This window comes from Ictalurus punctatus, chromosome 9 (assembly GCF_001660625.3).
Source record: "Ictalurus punctatus breed USDA103 chromosome 9, Coco_2.0, whole genome shotgun sequence".
NCBI lineage: Eukaryota > Metazoa > Chordata > Actinopteri > Siluriformes > Ictaluridae > Ictalurus > Ictalurus punctatus.
This window is the reverse complement of record NC_030424.2, coordinates 14,977,673-14,990,000: the sequence shown is the minus strand read 5'-3', so window position 1 is coordinate 14,990,000 and position 12,328 is coordinate 14,977,673. Positions and strand designations below refer to the sequence as shown.

General features: G+C 37.9%; 2 protein-coding genes across 2 annotated transcripts; one reads left to right on the top strand and one right to left on the bottom strand.

The window, feature by feature from the left end:
• Positions 1-1,090: 1,090 nt before the first annotated feature.
• LOC108270396 (dr1-associated corepressor) lies at positions 1,091-4,109 on the top strand. The gene is made up of 6 exons (XM_017477037.3): positions 1,091-1,301; positions 1,407-1,479; positions 1,587-1,680; positions 1,843-1,962; positions 2,115-2,208; positions 2,434-4,109. The coding sequence occupies exons 1-6, from the start codon at positions 1,260-1,262 to the stop codon at positions 2,473-2,475; spliced, it is 465 nt and encodes a 154-aa protein (XP_017332526.1). The 5' UTR covers positions 1,091-1,259; the 3' UTR covers positions 2,476-4,109.
• On the bottom strand, positions 4,104-10,938 carry ahsa1b (AHA1, activator of heat shock protein ATPase homolog 1b; the record flags this gene model as incomplete). Its single annotated transcript, NM_001201219.1, is given in 9 exon segments — positions 4,104-4,434; positions 6,509-6,560; positions 6,886-6,987; positions 7,093-7,218; positions 7,761-7,849; positions 8,341-8,458; positions 8,714-8,796; positions 9,382-9,572; positions 10,814-10,938. Coding segments are annotated over 9 exon segments (1,014 nt in total). The 3' UTR covers positions 4,104-4,261.
• Between the last annotated feature and the right edge of the window lie 1,390 nt (positions 10,939-12,328).

The following is a 12,328-nucleotide window of genomic DNA, read 5'->3' as shown; positions in this document are numbered from 1 at the left end:
ACCGTAATTCTAAAAGAGTTAATGTATTTTTTAATATAATCATGATTTCCAAAACGGACTATCTCCCGCACACGTCATCTGCTGATGATTATACGCATCAAGGTTTTAATTGTATTTCAGTTGATCGTCGCTAGATGTCGCAGTTTCCCCGGATTTTGTCATTTCATTACCACTCTTGCCTGATTAATAATACTACTGTAGTTATTTTGCCCTCTGGTGGTGATAACGATCAATTGAAAGCTATGAACCTGGACTGCTCTAACTAGGCCTAGGGTTCTCAAATTGTTTGCAGCCAACCTCAGCACGGCTCATTCATTTATTTATTTGTTTATTTATTTATTTATTTATTTTTAATGAACATAGCATAAAAATCGGTGTATTTTTGTTGCTATTCCTGAACTTTCGACCGCCAAAACATATTAGGTCCAAGCTGACACTATTTACAGGCATACATGTTTTTGGGTTATTTAGATGTGGATTAAACCAATTCATTTGAAGGAGCCATTCAAACCGCCTAATAGCCATAAGACCTCAGTATAATAGGCTATAATATGTTTGATAACGGTGGGTTGTGATTTTCAATAAGTAAGTAAGTAAGTAAGTAAATAAATAAATAAATCGAGAGAGAGAGAGAGAGAAAGAGAGAGAGAGAGAGAGAGAGAGATGGATAGATAGCGAACCACTGGCTATGTTTCCCTTTAAAAATCCCTGTTCTAGGTTATATAGCTATATTTGTTATGGATAATAATGTGCATAATAAATCTTTCTTCCTTTAAATATGTTGTGCGAGCATTATGCTACACTTCTTCACATCAGACAATTATAAAATATCATAAACATGGCTACAATTATAATGACCGCTCAAACGTTTAAACGTATACGACGATATACTTTTCAGTAAACAAACAAAAAAGCAAGAAACAGAAACAACGAATTTAATTTATAACAAGACGTTTAGTCTGTCCGGATTCACAGGTGTTCCTGTACTTAAAATATAGCCAAACGTATATACATTATTCTAAGTATATACATTATTAAAAAAATATTCGAAAACAACAACAAAAAGTTTATCTAATTAAATAAAAAATCATGACGTAGATGTGAGTTTGTGGGCGTGGCCTATGTGAAGCTCATCACTTCTTGCCTGTCTTCACTTCAGACGCTGGACTTCCTGTGAAAGGTAAACAAATGGAAGGCCAAACACCAAACTGTCATATTAATCAAAATGTAACCCGCAATTGGGTATTTAAAGGACCGAAATGCCTGGACAGAAAAGAAAATACAACGTTCGTTTTCCACCCGTGAGTAACACCAGAGGTTTTTCTTGGTAATTTGGAAGTTTTTGGTTTTTCTGAGTGTGAAGTCTCCTCTCACTGAGCCAGTCTGTGTTGCACTTCCCCAAGCAGGGTCGCATTAAGAAAATCATTCAGAAAGATACGGAGGTGGGCAGAATGGCCACTGCTGTTCCGGTTATCATATGTATCCTTTAAGAGCACCGTTTCCTGATTATCAACTTGGTGCTAAATGTTAACTACAAGGTGGAGAAAAAGCGTTAACCCTGTTATGCTCCCTGACATTAAGCCAAGCTAAAGCACTGGAAATGTTCTTGATCTCATTGCTCACCAAGACCAGTTTAATCACTCAGTCCAAGAACAGCAGAGTCATGTCCATCAACCACATGTGAGTGCTTAAAGATATCTAATTTATTTATTATTCTGCTCTTCCTTTTGGTCTGTACTAAGTGTGTGCAAAATAAAAAGAAATCTTAAATATCCATGCACTGTAATGTTCATATGCTTAATCCTCCGTGTCACCACATTCACTGTTTCCTACATCCTACAGGAAACAGTGCATTGAGTCTGAGAAGCTGTTTGACTTCCTGAAGGAGCTCGCGGAACAGGCCTCCGGCTCGTCAACAGCTAAAGAGAGCAAAGCCGGCAAGGGGAAATGCTTGGGACACAGGTACGTATCCAAATTTCAGCTGAAGAGCATTGTACAGTTTTATTGCCTGTGTAGTTTTACCATATCACAATGCTTTGGAGATGATATGCCAAGGATTCACTGTCACAGTGTAGCGGTATGTTTCTGAGAATAACTGTTGACCTCCATTATAGAAAGAAGTGGCACAACATGTCCATCAAAACCAAGTCACCAGAAAAGGAGGATCTTCCTGAGAGGCACAACACTGAGCCTTCAGACTCCTCTAGTGTAGGAAATATTTTTAAGTCCTTTCCTAAAACATTTTAATGTAATGCTGTAAGCTTCAAGCGACACAGTTAAAACAATCTGGACTTGATAACACTACCACTGTGAGCTCTGTGTTGAAAATATACCTTCAGTTCCTTTGCACAAATTAATTCAGTCTCTTGGAGTATATCCATTTTGCTTATGTTGTATTTTTTGCTTATGCTTGATTTCTCTCCCGTTTGTCAGGAGTCTGAGCTTGTCATCTGCTTGGAGACACAGTCACCTTGATAACAGACGACAAAATAGTGAGTTTAGCACTTAAGATTCATTCAGCCATTCTACTGCATGTGCAAAACAGTTGGATCCTCTCAACATTTGCTATAATACTATAGATAAGAAGGAAAAATTGGTCTAAATAAGAGGTATTCTCCATGTGGCATCATCTGTATTATTATTCATGTTCAGATATTATTTACTCATCTAGCTGGCTCTGTAGCTCATCTCAGTGAAAACTAGCAATTTATGAAGACCCAACAAGTTTTTCTTTTAATATTTACCCCCCAAAAATTTTTTCTGCTAGAGGCAGAATTAAAATGCAAAGAAAATTAAAATAACAAAAAAGCTTTGAATTTGATCAAACAAATGTCAATATATTTGTGAAAATGTTTATGCAAATATCTTGTTCATGACTTTAGTAAGTTTTAAATTCAGGAAAATTACTTTGTGTTTTTTCTATGAGGGAGATTTTTTTTCTATTCTGAGCACTACTGCTACTTTTTTTTTTTTCCTTTTCCTCTGTTGGATTCATAACTGTTGTTGAACCTGTGACTAATATGTTAAAGAGCTAATGAAATAGCAGTGCTATCAAAGCACAGTACTGTTCCTTGACCACCTTTCATTTACTGTTGATGTAATCCAGAAAAAAAGGGCTTTGTGAGAATACACGTGGATATTTTTTATAGCTCCAACACTATGTAATGTTTTAAGGTTTTCAGTAAAGATGTTCTGTGGATGTTCCATGACTTTTGAAAGACATTTTCTGCTCTTACTTTATATTTCACAAATACAACCTGAGGAAAAACACCACTGAGCATTAGCAAAGTACGAGGATGATGAAAATGTAATTTATTTTAAGAAAAAGTGAATGAAACAGTTTCACCCGTTTCCAAGTTGTGATGCTGAGGTAAAATAAATAAAATCAGATTTCTATAACCCTAGAGCATTTCCTTATTTAACACGAGACTTTTTGTTATGAAATGAGTTCATATTTCTTTCTATATTTATCTTCTGCATGGTGTCTTGAGGATAGCTGCTCATTTGCATGACATGATACATAAAACAGACAAAATCTTCTGGGGAAATTAATACATTATTTAAATGAATATAAAAGCAGTCGTGGGGGGGAATAAATGCCCACTTGCACATTCAACACAAATTCTAGTATCTAATCTGCTGAACATACAAGACAGGATTTGTTTCAAGTCTGGGTCCTTTTCTGGGAATAAATGTTTCAGCAAGTATCACGTTTATAATACCGTATATGTTGATAAACATCTATAAAAAAGCTTTTTGAATTGGATTAAAAATGTTCATATCCAATCAGAACAAACCAGACTACTTTAGTGGTTTGACTTTATTCTGCTTTTATCAGTCCTAAATGACAAGTCATTGCCACGAATCCTTAAATTAAACTCTCAATTCAAAGAAGGCACTAGTCAAATCTGCCCCTGTCCAGACAAGGTCAGGAGGTGAGCGTGCCAAATGTAGATCTTATTGCGCTACAAACAAAACCATTCTTACACACCTACGCAGATGATACGTGAAAAGAATGACTCGGATCTCCCCCTTTCATACTCCATGTCAAGCGTAGTATCTATTCATTTTCTTTTCTGATTTTTGGGGTTTTTTTTTTTTTGTTTTTTTTAAACACAGAAACCAAAACCAGAACGGTAGAACATGGTGCAATGTTAAGTCTGTTTTTCAGTAGAGTCACATTCCAGGTGCTCATTTGTACATATGGAAGAAAAAAAAAAATAAAAGTCAGCCAAAATAAGGTGATGGTTGAAGTTGGAGCTCAGCAGAGTCGTGCACCAAAGCCAAATGTCTGTTTGATGGCCTGGCAATAGTACCTCTGCCAACCTTCTCGCGTGCGGTCCTCCTCACTCTCTGGCACGGCTCGACACTCGATCTTCAGCTCCGTCTCATTGCCCTTGTCTATGAAGGTCAGCGTCACTGTCGCATAGTGCTCTACAGTCCAGCGCAGACATGGACACACAAGACAAAGCAAAGTAAAATGAAGCAAACGAAGGAGATTCAACTCGAACTTTAATCATAACCGAAGCAAACACTAAATTTTTGTGTTATGTTAAGCCCCCTACACTCCTGGGCAAAAGCTTTTAATGGTCTTAATAGCAAATTAGTGGTCAAAAAAAGCATCAAGAATGAAACAAATGCACCCCTGAGACCTCGTGTGCCACCATTTGCTCGTTTATTTTCGCTGCACTGAACTGGGGGAACAGCTAGAAATTCACTTATCTAATCTTCTTGTACACAAAAATAAAATCATGATAGTTATTCGAATGTTTGATGTAAGATTCAAATGAACATGTCTGTGTACAAAATAAAAAAATAAAGCATTTAAAGAAATCAAAAGGGAAAATCTGCCCTACACTAAATTACTTTATCTAGTTGTTTAACTCTTGCTAATATTCTGACCAATGATTTGTTGTTAAGATCAATAAAAGCTTAATATTTGCCATTTTGGGCTTAGCCCTTTTTTGTATTTAGGCATGTCACAAATACCATGAATAAATATTTTTTTATATAATAAGCAGACCAACTTAAAAATAATGTTTAAGTAAGGAATTTGGATTTCCCTCGTTGAAGCCCGATCATAAAAGTAGAAGCTAGATTGGCAAGGATACAAAAGGATATAAAAATATGTAAATCAACTTTTTCTACATAAGACCTAATGAACAAATTGGATCTGGATAAAATTATCCATTGCTTTTTCTTCAACAAATTCAAAATTTTGGATAACAGCCCCAAAATAGGCAAGGCCAGCTGCTGTCGTCTCTCTTAGTGTGGAAGTATCTTTCAGTAAATCTATCAGTATATACATCAATAAATTCCTCAAGAAATCATTAAGTAAATGATAAAAGTGCTGTTACTTATTCAGATTAGGGCTGCAACAACTAATCGATAATTAAAATATTCGACAATGACCGTCATCATAAACATACCCATGGTTCGGTCTGTGATGTCACTGTGGATAAACCCAGTCTATGAATAAAACATATCTGAGAAACAGTGGAGGTCACAGAGTGAGCTGCTGCGGGAAAAGTTCATGATCCAGGTCGTCCAAAACATGAGTGTTCTACATTAAGGTCTTCAAACAAACTCGCAAGTGTATTAACGTGGCTTGTCGTGTCGGATGCTGCGGATACATTTTACATAAAGATTTGTCCTGACGGCGAGCGAGCGAGTCTCCATTAAACTTCACCGAATGAGCGCGAGTCCATGCATGCGTGTCAATCAAACAGCACGCAATAGAAAAGAAGTGAAATAACTCTGACTAAAACATTCATTTTGATGAGATAATACTTTATTAATCCCCAGATGGAGAAATTAGGGCGAAAATAAGATCAAATATGTTTAGCTATATCTAGAAACAAAAGTTGTTGTGTTTGAGAGCAGCAACTGAATGGGGTTAGAACATGTAATTGTATATAAACGTAAGTGTCATCACATTTACGGAATAAAGTAACGTTACTGTGTTCAGATGAGTGAATGTGTGTGTGTGTTACTGCAGAACATTCAACTTCTTACCAGTTAACACAGTTTTTCTTTTTTTTAGCATTTTTAATATAGTGATTTAACTTCTGCTTTAAAGCTTGTGGACAATCAGTTGTTTTTAATGTTTTCAAAATATAATATGTAAAAAAAAAAAAAAAACACCTTTGCACAGTGTATAGCATAGCCCACATGGATTCATTTAATACCTTTTTCATAGCCTTCAATTTGCAAAATGTTTGAAGGACAATATCGGCAGAATGTGAAATAACGTTTTTCCCCCCCGAAATACAGAAAATAAAAATCGGCCTTTTAACCCAACTATCACATTAATCGAATAAATAATTGACAGATTAATCGATTATCAAAATAATTGTTAGTTGCAGCCCTAATTCAGTTATTATATGTATTTATTTAAGGATCTACTGACAAATTTAACGTTTTACATTTTTAAGTTTAGAACTCTGTTCTCCATACTACTGCAGACTGCTGAACATATTTTGGTGCTTGTTAAAGTTTCATCTCTTACCGCTTGGCCACGTGTTGTACCTCCATTTCATGACTATTTTCTCCTCAGGAACCTGTGGAAACCCCAGAGAGATTTTCATTCACTATCCATAGAACTGTTCATTTTTCATGAAGCGATTTACTTCTATTGTAGATACGAAGCTTTGTAACTCATGCGCTCATGTTTAGCTAGCTGAAGATTCTCCATAAGAGTGCGGGTGAACAGACAGCAGGAGAAGCTTACAAATGCAGACATATTTGAATTGTACAACTGTGGACTGCAGTCACCCCAATATTCAACCTAAACAATTCACAGCAGTGACCCTGACATTTCTTTTCATCTTTAACCCACATAAAACTCAGTAGATGCACTTCTAATATAAATAAGCAGATTCTCACCAGCTCCTGGAACTCTCCGTATACATTTCCACCCAAAAGGCGGAACTTGCCTCCCTTCTCTGCCTCAACCATGGCAGCCGTGTGTGTAAATGCCTGCACCATCTACAGACAGACAGATTACTGCTTTTGAGAGAATTCATACCATCATTATAAAAAGAAAATACTGAAGAGAGCACTTTGTGTGTTATGAAATGGGACTATACTCACCTCTTGGTTGAGGAAAGCTCTGTAGAGCTCCTCTGGTGAAGTGAGGAAAGTGTCTTTCAGTGAGAACTTGCAAGTGGGGATCTTTACTCCTGTGCAAGGAGGAGGAGCTGTGCCACCTGAGCCAATCTGTACATCAAAATCCCAAATTCCATCATAAATCAAAGCTCCCAAAAGATAAAGCCATAGTCTTTCAATTCATTAATACATCCATCCATCCATCTTCTATACTGCTTATCCCACACAGGGTCACGGTGGAGCCTAGAGACTATCCCAGGGAAGGAAACCTATCTCTGGGCACAAGGTGGGGGACACCCTGGACAGGATGCCAAACCATTACAGGGCACAATCACTCACACATTCACACACTATGGACAAACTGGAAATGCCAATCAGCCTACAATGTATGTCTTTGGACTGGGGGAGAAAACCGGAGTACCCACAGGAAACCCCACGGCATGGAGAGAACATGCAAAGTCCACGCACGGGGCAGAGGTGGGATTTGAACCCCCCAACCGCGGAGGTGCGAGGCAAACGTGCTCACCACTAAGCCATCATGCCCCCCTCATTAACACACATCACTTAAAATCAGTTAATTACTTTTAGTTTAATTCTATCTTTTTCTCAATTTAGAGGATTACTGTGTGCCACCAGCAAATGTCCACGCCCACCTGGGTTTTATCCATCTTGACTTTTGCCTGAGAGGTCGCCTCTTTGCTCACACCATTAGCTGTCGGTAAGATCATACCCTGCGTGAACTCTGTGTGCAAAGGAGGAGACAAATTAATCATGAAGCTGCACGCGCACACACACACAGTATAAATCTCACACACTGAATAACTCAAACCTTGATTTAAAATAATAATAACAATAATACTAGTTCCAGTGTTATTTGTGGGACTGGTGATTAACCCCAAAAACAAACAAGAAAATGTGTTATAAATCACTTTCTGGTTTATTCTTCTCGGCATACTTCCTGACATTTAGGTATCTACTATTTAAAACTAAATTTGGCTTCATCTGATGACCTCTAGTGTTTCCTCTCTGCAACTGCAGTGTACTGTTATCCCGCACTAAAGGAAGCAAACTTGCCTTCAAGATGCCACACCTTGCTTGTTTCCCTTTCATACATTTGTAACTTGATGTAATGCAGATTCTCTTGTAATAAGTAAGTTCTGGGTAAGGGGTTGCTAGTCCTTTACTGGAGTATTAACAAAGCAGGCTGTCATAAACGATGTGAGAATGGTTGACCTGTTTTGAGAAGCTCGACGTAGCTGTCGAGTGCCTCGCGGACTTTCTCTGCCCCCTCCGTTTTCATCAGAGTAAAGACTGGTGTGTCAAGCTCATCTTTACAAAGGGACACACTGATCTGTTTCAAGCAAAAGCCACAATTATTAAACAGTGAGACATTATGAGAAAATAGTTAAGAATAGTGACAATTATTCAAATGAACAGATATGAACAATGAGAATAATTTAGATGGGTGTGTAATGGTCAAACACAAACGTACACACACTTGCATGTATGCGCACAATGTAATCTGATGATGCGCTTCTCTGTGAGAAACTAACAATATTAATGTATAATACAGAGATAAAGTATTTTAGGCACTAGAATAACTTACATCAAGGTCCTCCTTATCATTTTCATCAGAAAGGTTTGGAACGTCAATTTCTCCTTTGTATTTGATCCCTGATTTCGAGGTCCCTATTAAAAAAATAAATAAATAAAATAAAATAAAGGTCTAGGATGATTAAGGATTGCTTCAGTGCCAAAGTCGTCAGTAGATTTTCTAACCAGGTTAGAGACCAATGATACACAAAACCCCACAATCATTGCTTTAAATCAATCAAAACCTACACAAATTCACACATTGTGCAGTTTTCCTGTTGTTGATATTTTAACATTTCTTAGACCTACTAACATCCTCTATCTTCAGCTGGTCATCATGCAGAACCCTTAAGTTTAGCTCCAACACGAATCCAAGATATCTTCCTGTTCCCTTAATGCACTCACTACATAGGATGTAACACGTTACAGAACCTGTACTGTGTACTATTTGACCAGTTAAGGTTCAGCCACAGAAAAAGAGTGAGTCAATTCACTCACACACTTTGTTCCTTATTCATATTCTGATTTCGAAAATCACAGATGATAAAAATAAGCTACAATAAGGTAAAAGTATTCATTTATTCTGACAGCCATAACAGTGCTTATGCAGCAACACGCACATGGCTGCCAGCCTCCACCTGTGATTACATGGTGTGTGCTTTATGATGATCTTATTTTCACCTTTCCACTTGGCCTTTAAGTTCCACTCGTAGAAGAAGATGAGCTTCCCTTTGCGGTTGTTGATAGAAGCCTCTCCTTCCACCTTGCTCAGCTCTGTGATTTCACACTTGCCGTCGTCGTTTTCTACTTGCAAGCCCACCAGAAGATCTTTCAACTTCTCAGATGACCAGTTTGTGGCATCCCGCTCCGTCCTGACCAAGAAAGCAATGGCTTGGGTTTACAAATCCAAATCGCAGATACAAGGACATAGCAAGTTTTACTTCAGCACTTTAAGCAGGAAGAACACTTGTCTAACTTTCAGGAAATGACAAAGTGCAATACTATATTTGCATTCGTTAACCAAATCACGGCACAAATGCCTAAATGCCTCTTGGAAGACAACTTAATGGCAATTGAGAAAAAAAAAAAAAAAAACAACTACAGGGATTATGGGTCTTTCTAGTCATTCTTTCTGCATGGTAGTGCATGGGGAAGTGTTGCTACCTCACAGCACCTCGATCCCTGGTTCGATCCTTAACTCGGGTTCCTGTTTGTGTAGAGCCTGTGCACGTTTTCCTCGAACCTCCCCAAAACATGCATGTAAGTTGATGTGTGTGAATGTGTGTGTGGGGGGCCCTTCAACTGTCAAAGGGTGTATTCCTGCCTCACACCCAGTATTCATGAGACAGGCTCCAGATCCACTAAGACCCTGTCCAGCTGCAGAGGACGAATGAATGAACTTAATTTAAATTGTATTTGTAATTAAATACTCTCTTTTTTAAATTTACTCTCTTCTGGTAGGCCTGTGGATACTCAACCGTGATTTATACCCAGCCAAAAGACGCTTCTTACTATAATTCATGGAGTCGTTGTTTATTGGTATATTTAGTAAATATGTTCTAGGCGTTTCTGCTGCAACAGCGCCGATGTTTCTAGACTATTCACTCATGTGGAGAAAACAAGGAAAGAAACACCTAGAACAGCCTGGAAAGCATCAGTCCAGAGCAATGTACCTGCTGTCTACATAGGCAACATCTCATTATTAATGTCAGAGAGTGTCCCGTTACCAAAACCCTTCGCACCGGTGTGGATTATATTGGAGCCATCTCGACTGTGGTCCAGAAGGAAGCGATCAACACGATCAGAGGCTACGGAGTGTCCATGCCGTGATTAATGTAGCCGACTAGCTAACAGCGCCTGTAAAACAATGCTACATTTCAAAACTGCCGACAACCTCCACGTCTATCACAAATATATCATTGTCCGTTTGCTATTCGGTATCTGAACGTAACCTCACTATATAACTGGCAGATTGTTTAAAGATAGATATGTGTGTATATATATGTAACGGTAGCTGATTCCGTAAGCGCCGGTGATGTTAAAGGCTTCCATGGTTAGCAAAGATGGCCATCACCAGCCGCACGCCGGCTCAGCGTCCTTTTTTATATCTTACCAGTGCCAATTGTTAACATTTGTAGCATCCGCTCTTTCTTCCACAATCCACCGAGGGTCCCCTTCTCCCCATTTAGCCATGTTTCCTCAAAAGTACAGGACGGATTATATTTGCAGACAGACGTGTGAAACAGTCTGGTCGGCAAGCGACTTCTGGAACACTCTTCACGAGAACCTCCGATTTTGTTGCCCGTAGAAATTACTGGAACCGGAATTACGCGCTACATTCAAAAAGCTCCGTGTGAGCACCGCGGTTGCTATGACGGTTCCCGTTACTGATCGCTTGCTCAGAGTAATAGTAATAGTAATAGTAATATTACTATATATTAATATATATATATATATATATATATATATATATATATATATATATATATATATATATATATATATATATGCATCAAAATAATGCACTATTTTATTTGGTTACTGCTTTATTAATTTTGTTTTTATTTTGTTTTGTTTTTTCGTCAGAAAGCTTCAGTATTCCGTTCATATTTTTTTGCATGTATGTACTCGTTTATTTAATGTTAATTTTCATTCATTTATTTCCATGTTTGTTTCATTATTCATAAAATTATTTATTTATTAGTTTTGATACATTTTGTTTGTTTATTTGTTTGTGTGTTTCTAGGATGTCTTCGTCCGTGTAATAATGCGGCTGCTCAGACATGTTCAATAATCAGACATGCTCTCTGTAGGTGATTTTAAAGCCGTGTCGCGGCCCCTAGTGGACAGTGGTAGTATTGCAATTTCAAACTGTCAGTTTATTTGCCTCCCTCAGCATCCTCCCTTTATGTTTGTCGAGGCAGACAGTGGTGATAACTAATTTTACCACCACACTTGTTTTTGAGAGAAAATTACATTTTACATAAAAAAAACTTCTCTTGGGAATTATTTCCATAATTAGCATTGCCACACCCTCCATCAAAACAGCTGTCTAAAACCACTCTGTCCAAACACATGAACATACAGAGCAAATGAATAATGGCAGAGAAAAGCTGTCATAATTTTTTCCTCACACAAGCAGTCCCACACCTGATTCCAGAGCAAGAAATTTAGCAACATAGCTGATAACCTAGCTAACTAACCTGGTATAGCATTCTAATGGAGCCTGCATTGATACACTGCTATCAATGTCTCTGACAAACAGTCTGGGTTTTTTAGCTAACATTACTGTTCTGTGTAGGTTACAGATGTGGCGTAGAGACAACCTGGCTCAGAGTTTTACTTAACATAGAGGATCAATTACAAATGACCTCCACTGAGGTTGAGTGACAGATAGTCATGAAATAAGAGAGCAAGCGAGAGTGAGAGATAGGGAGAGAGAGAGAGAGAGAGAGAGAGAGAGAGAGAGAGAGAGAGAGAGAGAGAGAGATGGGGTATTTCTGTAAAAAAAAAAAAAGAAAAAAAAAGAAAAAAGAAGAACATGTTTAATGTATTGTTAAAAAAACACAGTGACAAAAGTGCAGACATACTTCCCCACTGCTCAACTTAAAGGACACAATGAGGCAAA